The sequence below is a fragment of the Octopus sinensis genome, linkage group LG7, assembly GCF_006345805.1.
Source record: "Octopus sinensis linkage group LG7, ASM634580v1, whole genome shotgun sequence".
Classification (NCBI taxonomy): Eukaryota; Metazoa; Mollusca; class Cephalopoda; order Octopoda; family Octopodidae; genus Octopus; species Octopus sinensis.
In genome coordinates, this window is record NC_043003.1 from 7,168,448 (window position 1) to 7,182,564 (window position 14,117).

The 14,117-nt window shown below is 40.1% G+C and overlaps 1 protein-coding gene across 3 annotated transcripts in view; it reads right to left on the minus strand.

Moving 5' to 3' along the window:
• Positions 1–1,167: 1,167 nt before the first annotated feature.
• Positions 1,168–14,117, minus strand: part of LOC115214202 (protein SPT2 homolog) — a 22,049-nt gene continuing 9,099 nt past the window's right edge. For all 3 annotated transcript variants that reach the window (XM_029783304.2, XM_036504481.1, XM_036504482.1), the window contains exons 3-7: positions 9,510–9,882; positions 6,545–7,423; positions 5,222–5,360; positions 2,874–2,951; positions 1,168–2,053 (exon numbers count right to left, since the gene is read on the minus strand). In XM_029783304.2, coding sequence (XP_029639164.1) covers positions 1,951–2,053; positions 2,874–2,951; positions 5,222–5,360; positions 6,545–7,423; positions 9,510–9,882 — 1,572 coding nt within the window. In that variant the 3' untranslated portion in view covers positions 1,168–1,950. The remainder of the gene's footprint in view (positions 2,054–2,873; positions 2,952–5,221; positions 5,361–6,544; positions 7,424–9,509; positions 9,883–14,117) is intronic.

Sequence of the window (14,117 nt, forward strand, 5' to 3'; positions counted from 1 at the left end):
TTCAGTTTCCGTCTACCAAATCCACTCACAAGGCTTTGGTCAGCCCGAGGCTATAGTAGAAGACATTTGTCCAAGATGCCATGCAGTGGGACTGAACCCGGAACCATGTGGTTGGTTAGCAAGCTACTTACCACACAGCCACTCCTGTGCCTATATATATGTATGTATGTATGCTTAATCATTTGAAGCAAGGAATGATTCAATAAGGCTTTAACTTTGAGTAATAAATGAACGTACAGTTCCTACTTACAGGTAGTAAATTTGTCTTTCCTTTTTACATTCAAACCTATATAACTAACAATTTAAGTCATCTTTCAGTTGACATATAAGGTATGTGTATGTATGTATATATACATACACATACACATTTACATATAAAGTTTTAGTGTTTGATCTGATGAAAAAATATACTTTTATAGAACATTTATAAAACTGCCATGTGCGTGTACATCCTCACCATTCAACGTCTGTTTTCTTTCCATGCTGGCATGGGTTGGACAGCTTAACAGGAGCTGGTGAGCGAGGGGACTGTGCCAAGCTCTACTCCCTGCCTTGGCAGGGTTTCTACACACAAGACAGACAAGGGCAGTGTGGTGCTTAGAGTCATTCTGCTGGGGCCCTACCAATACAGTTTGGCTCTGCATATAATCGGTCATGGGAGGGCAAGCAGCATTACATAGATAATATAAGTACATACAGATGCATACTTGTGCACGTGTGGGTGTGTGCATATAATACCATACATATGCACACGCAACGCATACACAAATATTTGAGTCTTTGCAATGTTATGTAACAAGTTTCTGGCGTGAAACAAAGGAAGAGATTCCTTTTAAAGAAGAATTTGGAATGATGAGTGTCTGCATGTGGTGAGCTTATGTATCTATGTAGATTCGTTTCCTAAACGATTAAACAATCAAACCTGAAGTAGTTTTAGCTTTGAGTTAAAGCATAAGTAATCTGGATGTTGGCTGTTGGATCAGCATCTCAATGTATTTGTTTAGTGACTGCAACAACAATGTGTACGGTACCATTTGTGACCAGTTGATACTCCGGTAGCAGAGTGGTGATTACATTAACTATTTAATGATTGTCATTGCAAACAGCTAACCAAGTCGTTCCTATGAAGGAGAAGGAGAGAGAGAGGGGGGCGAGCGAGGGCAGATATATTAAATAAATAGAAGACCTCATTTATTCTAAGCTTGTGGCAATCCCATGGCCTGAGATTTAGACAGAAAAACTATGGCGATTAAAAACAAGATAGTTGTTGTTGTGTAATGTCTGAATGAGATGAGAAGTGAGACAATTCTAAAGAAAAGAGCCTGAGAACATGGAAAGAAGGACAAACAAGTAGAGAGAATGGTAACTGTTGGAGTATCATTTTTTCGTAAGACATATGAGGCCAGCAAAGGAAGTATTGCTCCAAGAAGGACTAAACTGGGGGACAAAAAACATAAAAGACAAGGAATAAAGCTTTTTTGGGAGTTGAAATGAAGGAAGGACTATTTTGCTTTGAAAGAGCACAACAACAATAACGTTTTCAACATCTGATACGTTGGGAATGGTGTTGCTATTTAAATTTAAACCGGTCCAATAGCAACATGATAATAAATAACAGAAGAATAGAGTCTATCCAATAAAGAGCGTACCTATCCAACCCCACCCTTTTTCAGCAGCTGCGATGTAAACAGTGACTGAAATAGTTCAATAAATAAATCTTCTGGAAGTGGCTTATCTCTGAGACTGGCTCCAATAATGCCCTTCACTCAGATAATCCAGGATATAATGTCAAACTAAAGCGGAGAGCTATGCCAGAAGAGTTTGAGGAAAAGGGTTCAGCTGGTCGTCGGAAGTAATTTCATTTGTTTTCCTTTTAATCATTAAACGTTGCTTTAGATGATGTCAAAAGTTCTCGTAGACGATGTAAGCCAGGAATATGGTTCACTGCTGTCACCGCACCCCTTTCGGTTTGCCCTTGCGTTTCTTAAGCATCATCAACTCCTCCTGTTCCCGCTTGATGTCCTCAAGATCTTCCATCCTTCCGATTTTGGCACTGGCAAAGAAAAGAAGACACACTTAGATCATGAAGAACACACAAACACACATTATATTCTTTCTTTTTTTTTTCTTTTAACTTGTTTCAGTCATTTTCACTGCGGCCATGCTGGAGCACCGTCAGTTTTATATATGAATGTGTGTGTGTGTGCGTGGATGTATTTTATTAATATTTAGTGGAAGCAACAGAGTAACTCAATGTCCAATGATTTTGTGCGTTGACACTTTATATATATATATATATGCATATATACATATGTATATGTACATACATCTATACGTATACACACACATAAACGGGGACATAAACACACCAGCATCGGTTGTCAAGCAATGCTAGGGGGACAAACACAGACACACAAACACACACACGCATATATATACATATATACGACAGGCTTCTTTCAGTTTCCGTCTACCAAATCCACTCACAAGGCTTTGGTCGGCCCGAGGCTATAGTAGAAGACACTTGCCCAAGGTGCCACGCAGTGGGACTGAACCCAGAACCATGTGGTTGGTAAACAAGCTACTTACCACACAGCCACTCATGTATATACATACATATGCACACACACAATGGGCTTCTTTGTGTCTAGTAATTCCAATCAAGGCTTAGGTTGGCCTGAGGTTATAATAGAAGACATTTGCCTAAGGTGCCATGCTGTGGGACTGAACCCAGAACCATGTGGTTGAGAAGCAACCTTCTTACCACACAGCCGCACCTCCTTTTAAAACAATTTACTGCAATTATCAACATGTAATTAATCCGACAAATGAGATTTTATATGCATTAACTGATCTGCAAATCTTAAACTTACCTTCTAATCTCTTCTTTCATCTGTTGTGAAAATGTCGTTTCCATCTTGTCGATATCTGACATATCTTCGTCTTTGAATCTAAGGAAAATTAAATTTGAACAATTTTCAAACCATAAAATTTGGTATATATTTAACTAGCAGTATCGCCCGGCGTTGCTTGGATTTGTAAGGGAAATAACTATATAAGCATTTTTAGAGAGTTATAGCCAAAAAATGCATTAAAAATGGAAAAAAAAATTATGGTAAATTTCTTTTTAAATCGTTGACTCATCGTAGACATTTTTAGAGAGTTACTTCCCTTATATAATAGCGAAAAAATGCATTAAAATGGAAAAAAATGATGGTAAATTATTTTTAAAATCGTAGACTCATCGTAGACGCACACTAATACCCAGAAGGGCTCGATATGAATCACGACTATAAGATACCCGGTTTTGGTTAAACTGCACCGCAAAATGTGAGAGTAGTTAGGAATCTAAATCGTAGGAGACAGACACACAACCTCTCTTTTATATATAAAGATTACAGGTCATAATTTACATCAGTGTACTCATTACCAAAACACTAAGTCCATGCTGGCATGGGTTCGATGGTTCAATAGGAACTGGTGATCCTGAGGGCTGCACCAGGGTCCAATGCCTGCTTTGGCTTGGTTTCTACAGCTGGATGCCTTTCCTAATGCCAATGGTTTTGCACACAGAGTACACTGAGTGCTTTTTATGTGGCACCAGCACTAGAGAGGTTGCCATGTAACTTGCAAGACAAGACAAGACAAAAAACCTCTCAACCAAGGAGTAGTATTAAAGTAGGGAGGCAGCTTTATGGCCAGGTGATGAGAAGTGTCTTGCTGTAGGGGAAATACATGGTTACCCCAGTTGGAAGAGAAGGAGGATGGCAGTGAGGATATGCCAGGGCCTACCTTAAATTTTCAGGAAGACTTTATAAAAGATATGATTATATCTCCAAGATATTATACAATGTCCACCGTAACTGACACTGGTGCAAAACTAGGGTCAGTGATGCAGCAGGAGTGACCACACAGGGAGACTGAAACTCCGTGCACTGAAAAATGAGGGTGCCAGCCACAGTGGCAGTGACCAGAAAGGCATCCGGATGACAAATTTGATATCAACACTACAGCTCCTTACTAGTCTGCTGCTTTGCATGGAGATGTGTACCTGTGTTGGTGGCATGACTGAGCCACAGGTAATCATCATCATCGTTGTTCGACCGTGGTCGAGACAATGGAATTTACCATGCTACGCCAGACTTCACGGTCCATCATGGCATTATGGAGGTCCTGTTGCTGGATGCCTGTATCCCTGGAGATTACATCAGGGTAGGAGAGTGTGCGCCCTCTGGTATTGCGAGTAGATGGCTTCCAGAGGAGAAGAGAAGAAATTACCTCTTTTTCAGCTCTACAACAATGTCCAGCAAACTGGACTCTCTTACCTTTCACAAGAGATGACACAGGTGGTAGTTTCCCATATATTTGCATTTTGGTTGGATGGCGCTTCCACAAGAGATTTTGAGCTCTCATAAGGAGGCGAGTGTAGGTTCCATCCAACTGCCTCTCAAGCTTCTTTGATAACATCCAGGTTTCTGAGCCATATAGTAGAATTGGTTCGACTGTGGCTTTGAAGATTTCAAGTTTGAAGTCTCTACTTAGATTTGATGACCAGATCTTATGCATGTCATTACAGGCTGACCAGGCCATACCCTTTCTAGTTAGAAAGTCTTTTCCAGATGATGATATGTATGACCCAAGATATTTGTAATCAGGTAATGGGGTTGCTCCTCGGAGCCAATCCTTCTTCCAAATGCTTGGATCCAACATCTCTTACCTGTATTGGTACTATTGATGAGAGGCTGTACACCTCAGATACAAATTGCAGATGGTGGGTACAGACCAACACAAGAGCTGTGAATTGTAATGAATCTGGATTGTCCAGGGCTGCCAACAGCACACCAGATGCCACCCGAGACACTAGCAGTGGCCTAGTGGTTAGAGCAGTGGACTCGCTGGTTTGAATCTCAGACCGGGCAATGTGTGTGTTTATGATCGAAACACCTAAGCTCCATGCGGCTCCGGCAGAAGGTAATGGCAAACTTCTGCTGATTCTTTTGCCACAACTTTCTCTCACTCTTTCCTCCTGCATCTTGCAGCTTACCTGTGACGAGCCGGTGTCCTGTTCAGGTGGGGAACCTATACGCCAAGGAAATGGGAAACCAGCCCTTATGAGCCAGGCATGGCTCGAGAAGGAACAAACAAACAAACAAGACACTGTGCTCTATATGTAAAAGCATTCTAAAAGACAAGCAAAAGAAAGGACGTGCTGAGTACTTACTTTCGTCGATCATAGCCAAAGATACTTCGAATATATTTGGATACACTTTGGCAGTCATCATCAATTGGTTCATCATCAATAAAACCATCCATGTCATCCTCCTCCTCTTCATCACTTTCGATTACTCTCCGTCGTTTTACTAGAACAACAGCAAATAAAAGGAATAAGAATATATATACTAGAGTAAGCACCTAAATGTGTAACAAGGTGGGAAAAATAGTACTCAAATACCAGAGGTAGAGTAATATGCTTTATTAAAAAGCAGCAAAAATACCACAGAAATTGTTACTCAGAGTTTCACATTCCCATTCGTCAGAGAATTTTGTTTAGAATGGAGCAAAATAAAATTCTATGCAGAAATACAATTACTTTGATAGATACACATTTGAAAATGGTTTTGTTTCATTGGTCCTTTCAACTATTTTTTTTCTTTCTTTCGCCAATAACAACTTAGTTGTATAAGCATACGCCAGGAGGTTTTGTGTGTGTGTGTGTGTGTGTGTGTGTGCGTGCATTTGTATATATTTATGTTTTGCCTATATATGTCTGTATATTTGGGCCATATCCGGCCCAAATATTGTTTTACGAGCAAATTGGCCAGATATAGTCTCTCACACCTACCCTACAATGTCATTCTAAGAATATACGATCACATCATCAAACTCTCAAAGCTACGAGATAATCCATGATTAATTCAAAACAATGTGGATAAATAAGGATTACATTTTACAGAATAATCTGAACGCTAAAAAGAATTCAGTGCAAAATAACAGAAACAAATGCATTTTTAACCCTTTTGTTACCATATTTCTGTTGAGATGCTCTGTGTTTCTTTCAATTACTTTAAATATAACAAAGTATTTAGTAAAATAACTTAGTTATCATTAAGCTAGTGTTAGGAACATAAATTGTGACTAAGGTTTGGTGGAAGATTTTAATTCAAAACTTATGAAAACAAGACATTTGTATTACAGAGCCAGAGGTGGTTTCAGCGGGGTTAGTATCAAAAGGGTTAAGAATTGTTTCTCAATTATATATTTTAACCCTTTTGTCACCATATTTCTGTTGAGATGCTCTGTGTTTCTCTCAATTAATTTTAAATATAACAAAGAATTTAGTAAAATAACTTAGTTACCATTCAGCTAGTGCTAGGAACATAAATTGTGACTTAGGTTTGGTGGAAGATTTTAATTTGAAACTTACGCAAACAAGACATTTGTACTACGGAGCCAGTGGCAGTTTCAGCCGGGCTGGTATCAAAAGGGTTAAACAACATACTAAAAAGCAAGAGGTTTAAATAACAAATTATTTGAAATTCGTTACCTGGTTTCTTAATAGGATCTTGTTTTTGAATTCCACTGTATATTTTGTCCCAAGTGGACATTGGTTTTTCTTCCGGTTTTGCCGCCGGACGACAGATGAGAAGGTTATTATTCTCAGCTGCGTATTTGTTAGCGTTACCATGGTTTTCAGGGCTTGGTTTGTGTTTGGCAGTTTGAGGCTTGCTTGGTGGATTGGTCTGTTTCTTCTTCTCATTCTTCATCTGTTTCATTTCTTCTTGCAGAGCCTTCAATTTGCTCTCAAGATCTTTGTACTTACTGCTAAAATCTGTCCCTGTTTCTTTGCTCTTTTGTACATTTTTATTCTGGTTTATTACAGAATCACTAGTCCTTTTGTTTTCAGAAGTTATATTTGTAGTCCGTTGAGATTTATTTGGTTTTTCTGAGATTTCTTTCTTTTTTAATTTAATTTCAGGTGTTGATTTTTTTAAAGAATTATTGTTACGGGAATTAGAAGAGTCAGAGCTTTTGGTATGTTTGTATTCCTTTGCAGACAGTCTCTGTAATCTGTCTTTTTCATCTTGTGTCATGGGACGGTCAGCGGGACGATTGGAATTGAGAATTTGCTTTGGGTCAGCAGCTTTTTCTAGAGCTAATTTCATTAACTCATCAAATTTCAGCGGAGCTGCCCCAGCGCTAGAATTAAATGGCTTTTTCGTTTTGCTAGAAATGGTAGGACGACTGGCACTTGGATCAGAAGCAGATTTGGACCCACTAAGAACTGTTGATGCTGTTGGCTTATTTGGTTTTAAATCTTTTGAGCTATTATTATTATTATTACTTAGAGAGGTTTTTGGTCCCTTTTCACTGTTAGAATTTCCTGTTCCCTTTGGTATTTTGAATGTTTCTTTCTTGGATTCAGCTGAAATGAACAACAGAAAATTACTTATTAAAACTCAGAAAATGGGTGCAGCTGTGGCTGCTTCCTGGTTCAATCCTACTGCATGGCACCTTGAGCAAGTGTCTTTCACTATAGCCTGTGAGTGGATTTGGTAGGTGGAAACTGAAAGTCTGTTGTGTATGTGTGTGTGTGTATATATATATATATAAATCAAATCAAACCAAATCAAATCAGATATCAGAAAGCAGAACTAAAATCGAAGTCGATCAACATCAATGGAAATTGTGGTTGTGATACCAGTGTCGGTGACAAGTAAGCGAACCATCCGATCGTGGCCGTTGCCAGCGCCGCCCCGACTGGCCTCCGTGCCGGTGACACGTAAAAAGCACCATCCATTCGTGGCCGTTGCCAGCCTCGCCTGGCCCCCGTGCCGGTGGCACATAAAAAGCACCATCCATTCGTGGTCGTTGCCAGCACCGCCCCGACTGGCCTCCGTGCCGGTGACACGTAAAAAGCACCATCCGTTCGTGGCCGTTGCCAGCTTCGCCTGGCAACCGTGCCGGTGGCACATAAAAGCACCATCCGTTCGTGCATAGTATCTGGGGCAAGAGCCTTCTACTATAGTACTGGACAGTCCAAGGCTTTGTGAGTGGATTTGGTAGATGGAAACTGAAGGAAGCCTGTTGTATATGTAGCTATCTATATACGTGTGTGTTAGGGTTGTGCCGGTGGCACATAAAAAGCACCATCCGAACGTGGCTGATGCCAGCGCCGCCTCGACTGGCTTCTGTGCCGGTGGCACATAAAAAGCACCATCCGAACGTGGCCGATGCCAGCGCTGCCTTGGCTGGCTTCCGAGCCGGTGGCACGTTAAAAGCACCAACCGATCGTGGCCAATTCCAGACTCCCCTGGCACCCGTGCCGGTGGCACGTAAAAAACACCCACTACACTCGTGGAGTGGTTGGTGTTAGGAAGGGCACCCAGCTGTAGAAACACTGCCAGATCAGACTGGATCCTGGTGCAGCCTCCTGGCTTCCCAGAACCCGGTCGAACCGCCCAACCGTGGAAAGCGACGTTAAATGATGATGATGATGTTACTGTTTCCTTGTTTTGCTTGAGGGCCACAGCAGGCTCCAATTGTCTGTTTTGGCATAGCTTCTATGGCTGGATGCCCGCCCTAATGCCAACCATTTTAAAGATTGTACTGGGTTATTTTTTTATGTGGCACCAGCACCTATGAGCTTGCAAGAGAAGGACCTCTCAGCTGAGAGACGGAATGGATCCAGGAGATTAGAGGGGGACAGATGTAGCCCTATTATCATTGAGGAGGTACTTTGCTACCTCAGTAGGACAAGGAAGAGGAGAGGAAGGTGGGAGGAGAGAGAGAGTGTCAGTATCAATTTTACTTACAGGCTGCATCAGATTGGGGCCTGGTGCAGCCTCCTGGCTTCCCAGACCCCAATCGAACCGTCCAACCCATGCTAGCATGGAAGACGTTAAACGATGATGATGATGATGATGGTACTGGTTAACTCACAAGAATAATATAGGATATTAACTTATGTCCACACAGAGGGACCAAACCCCTAATTATGGGGTTCCAAAGCAAACTTCTTAATAACACAGTCAAGAAAAATAAAATTTTCAAAAAAAAAAGCTAACTATAGGCGCAGGAGTGGCTGTGTGGTAAGTAGCTTGTTTACCAACCACATGGTTCCGGGTTCAGTCCCACTGTGTGGCACCTTGGGCAAGTGTCTTCTACTATAGCCTTGGGCCGACCAAAGCCTTGTGAGTGGATTTGGTAGACGGAAACTGAAAGAAGCCTGTCGTATATATGTGTATATATATATATATATATATATATATATATGTGTGTGTATGTGTGTATGTTTGTGTGTCTATGTTTGTCCCCACATCGCTTGACAACCGATGCTGGTGTGTTTATGTCCCCGTCACTTAGCGGTTCGGCAAAAAGAGACCGATTGAATAAGTACTGTGCTTACAAAAGAATAAGTCCCGGGTTCGAGTTGCTCGATTAAAGGCGGTGCCCCAGCATGGCCGCAGTCAAATGACTGAAACAAGTAAAGTAAAAGTAAGTAAACCAACCTTCTTTTTCTTGAAGTTTGATTCTTTTCAATTTATCCTTCAACTGTTCCTCTTTTAGTTTTTCCTTCATCTTTGGTGACAGAAGCTTCTCATCAACAGTCTTCAGTTTGGAACTCTTGTCAGACTGTTTCTCTAAACGGATCTTTTCTTTCGACTGTTCTTTCTTTAGCCGATCTCTTTCTCTGTCGTGTTTTTTCAATTCCTTCATGTCGGCGGACCGTTTCTGTTCTTTGATTCTGTTTGTAATGCGATCATTAATCAAGTCTTTCTCTTTCTCCTCCTTTAACCGCTTTACAACATCAGATTCTACCTTGGGTTTGGGTAGCTTCTTTGGAGCTGAGCACTGTGTACTATACTTCTTTGAAATTGGAAGCTAAAATGTAAAATAAGGAAAAATAAAAGACTGGTGATGACAGCAGTGATAATATTATTGATATTTGCAGCTTCTTAAGCATTCAAAATCTTGAAAAAAATTCTAGAGGTTCATGGGTACTTTTTGATAAGGACATGCTAACATATAGGTGCAGGAGTGGCTGAGTGGTAAGTAGCTTGCTAACCAACCACATGGTTCCAGGTTCAGTACCACTGCGTGGCATCTTGGGCAAGTGTCTTCTACTATAGCCTCGGGCCGACCAAAGCCTTGTGAGTGGATTTGGTAGACGGAAACTGAAAGAAGCTCGTCGTATATGTGTATATATATGTATATGTGTGTGTGCGTGTATGCTTGTTTGTCCCCCTAGCATTGCTTGACAACCGATGCTGGTGTGTTTACGTCCCCGTCACTTAGTGGTTCGGCAAAAGAGACCGATAGAATAAGTACTGGGCTTACAAAGAATAAGTCCTGGGGTTGAGTTGCTCGATTAAAGGCGGTGCTCCAGCATGGCTGCAGTCAAATGACTGAAACAAGTAAAAGAGTAAAGAGTATAAGTTGTATGGTTTAACAAGATCTAGCAAGCTGCAGGACTGTGCCGAGTTCCAGCATCATCTTTGACAGTAACAATGGTTGGATGCCCTTCCTAAAGGGCATCCAGTCATAGAAACCATGCCTAAATTGACACTGGAGCTTGGCATAAGCCTGCAGTTCATCTGATTCTGTCAAACTGTCCAATTTTTACTGGCATGGAAATCAGATGTCAAAAATAATGGTGATGACAAACTGAAGTTGAGAAGAAATGTCCAGTGAGGCACAGTTCCTTTAATGAAATATGATCTCATGACTCACCTGTCAATATAAGACCTTAACTAATTAATTCCTGTTTGACCATAGTCGCCTGCCACACAGTAAGTTGGTTGCTTAGATAATGTAGTGAGCCAAGAAAGTGAAGTCTTTTGATACCTACCTACCTGAGACTGCCTCTACTTCTTTGACACAAGCGTCCTGTCTTAAAGAGATCTAAATTAGAATCTCCCATGTTAATTTCTTCCAAATACCAATTTAATAGCGACAAAGTTATTTTACCGAATTCCTTCATTATTTTCAAAATTAATTCAAACAGAAATATGGTAACAGGTGCAGGCATCGCTGTTTGGTATGGCATTTGCTTCACAACCACACAGCTGCAGGTTCAGTCCTACAGCTTGACACCTCGGGCAAGTGCTTTCTAATATAGCTCCAAGATGACCAAAGCCTTGTGAGTGGATTTGGTAGATGAAAGCTGTTGTGTGTGTGTGTGTATATATATATATATTACTGTTATTTGTTTCAGACTTCAGCCATGCTGAAGCACCACCTATAGTTGAATAAATTGACACCAGGACTTATTCTTTGTAAGCCTAGTACTTATTCTATTGCTCTCTTTTGCCAAACTGCTAAGTTACGGGGATGTAAACACACCAGCATCGGTTGTCAAGCGAGGGGTGGGTGGGACAAACACACACATATGAGCTTCTTTCAGTTTCCGTCTACCAAATCCACTCACAAGGCTTTGGTCAGCCCAAGGCTATAGTAGAAGACATTCGCCCAAGGTGTCATGCAGTGGGACTGAACCTGGAATCATGTGGTTGGTAAGCAAGCTACTCCTCTATATATATATATGTATATGTGTATGTGTGTTAGTCCCTGACCACTGCTTTACAACTGGTGTCAGATTGTTTACACCCTTGTAACTTAACAGTTTGGCAAAAAGAGTCCAACAGAATAGATACCAGGTTTAGAGAAAAAAAAAGTACTGGGCTTGATTTGTTTGGCTAAAAACATTTCAAAGCAGTGCCCCAGCATGGCCACAGTCCAATTTACTGAAACAAGTAAAGGATAACAAAAGGGTCAAATTAGAATTAAACTTGCAATGGAGAGAGAGAGAAACAAATTCTTAATCTTAATGGTTAATTCTGGCCAGAAGAGACAAAGAGAAAACCTCCAGTGCTTACATAAATTATGCAAATGCAAATGATATGCCATCATATAAATCTTTTTATTATTTGTTTCTTTCAGTCATTGGACTGTGGCCATGCTGGGGCACCACCCTGAAAGATTTTAGCTGAATAAATCAACACCATTACAGATTTTTTAACGTCTGGTACTCCCACTGTCTGCCTTTAGGTTAAGCTACTGAAGTTATGGGAATATTGACCAAACCAACACTGGCTGTCAAGGAAGGATGGAGCTCACACACACATGATGGGCTTCCATATAGTTTTCTTCAGCCAAATTCACTCACAAGGCATTGGCTAGCCTGGGGCTGTGGTAAAAGAGACTTGCCCAATGTGCCACACAGTGGGACTGAACACAGAACACATACATACAATACATATATAATCACATATACGATTAAAAGTTACAAGTGGCTGTGTGGTAAGTAGCTTGCTAACCAACCACATGGTTCCGGGTTCAGTCCCACTGCGTGGCACCTTGGGCAAGTGCCTTCTGCTATGGCCCCGGGCCGACCAATGCCTTGTGAGTGAATTTGGTAGACGGAAACTGAAAGAAGCCTGTCGTATATATATATATATATATATATATATATATATATATGTGTGTGTGTGTGTTTGTCCCCCTGGCATGGCCGCAGTCAAATGACTGAAACAAGTAAAAGAGTAATAATACATATAATATACATAATTGTGTATGTTTTATTTTGGTTGAGTCAGTCTCTCACTACTCTGAGTTTCACCTGCAGACACAAATTCTTTAGGCAAGTTGGGACTACAACTTGTGTGCACAAGTGTGTGTGTGAGTGTGTGTATATTATAGGTAGCAATATCAGAATGTCTCATTAACTGCGTTTGTGTGTGTATATATATATAAATATACACACACATACACCTTTTATATATATACATACATACATATATAAAGGTAAAGACCCCCTTCGGTCATGAGTGACCATGGGTTTGCACCTAGAGAGTTACCCTCTGAGGCACAAGTCTGGGCAAGGTTGTTTTTATGGAAGACCAGTAGTCGCCCATGCATACCAGCCTCCCCTCTCCACGCCACCAGTGTTATCCAAGGGAAAGGCAAAGGTCGATACAGCTTGGCACCAGTGACGTCGCAACTCATTTCTACAGCTGAGTGAACTGGAGCAACGTGAAATAAAGTGTCTTGCTCAAGAACACAACACGCAGCCCGGTCCGGGATTCGAGCTCACAACCTCACGATCGTAAGCTCGACGCTCTAACCACTGAGCCATGCGCCTCCGTAAAAGTAATTAAGATTCAAGTGAGTTCTGTTGAATTCACATGAATGAGGTACTTAACTTAGATGCACCAGAAATCTATATGGTATTAGCCATAAGATAATGTGGGGTGATTATAAGCAACATTTTTGTTGCTTTTTTCTTACATATATATATATATATATATATACACACACACACACATACCTTATATATATATTATAATATATATATATATATATATATATATACACCTTTTATATAGATATATTTTTATATAAGGAAAAATATATACAGGGTAGGAAAATTATAGAACTTTTTCTACCAGTGGCCTAGCATAGTTTGGATTTTGACTGGTCCTTCTAACATGTTAGGTGACCTGTCAGGGCACCTCTTACGTGTTTAAATGTACACTAATTTTATATTTGTGTGTGTGTGTGTATCTATCATACACACATACTTTTTATATATATATTTTATATATGTATATATTATATATGCGTATATATAGATATATATGTATTTAAAAAATTTTTTATCTAGTTTCAGCTCACGAGCTGTGGCCATGCTGGGGCACCGCCATGTGTATATATGTATATATTTTTATATACATACATATATATATATATTATATATGTATATATATATATATATATATATATATATATATATATATATATATATATGCATATATACATACATATATATACACCCACACACATATATATATATTGTACAATAACATCAAATTAAAACAAATTACGTGATTTGTGAACTAGATCGGCTTTTGATGGAGGGAAGAAAAGAAAAGAGAATGATTTTACTAAGGTGGTTCGAAGATATCTTTGAATGTGAGGAGGGATGCCGTTTACCATAAACAGACAACGGCCCAGATTACACACACGCACATATGTGAATGTCTAACGTATGTACGTACGTGTGTATATATATATATATATATATATATAATATAGTTCAACAAGATATATATTGTTGT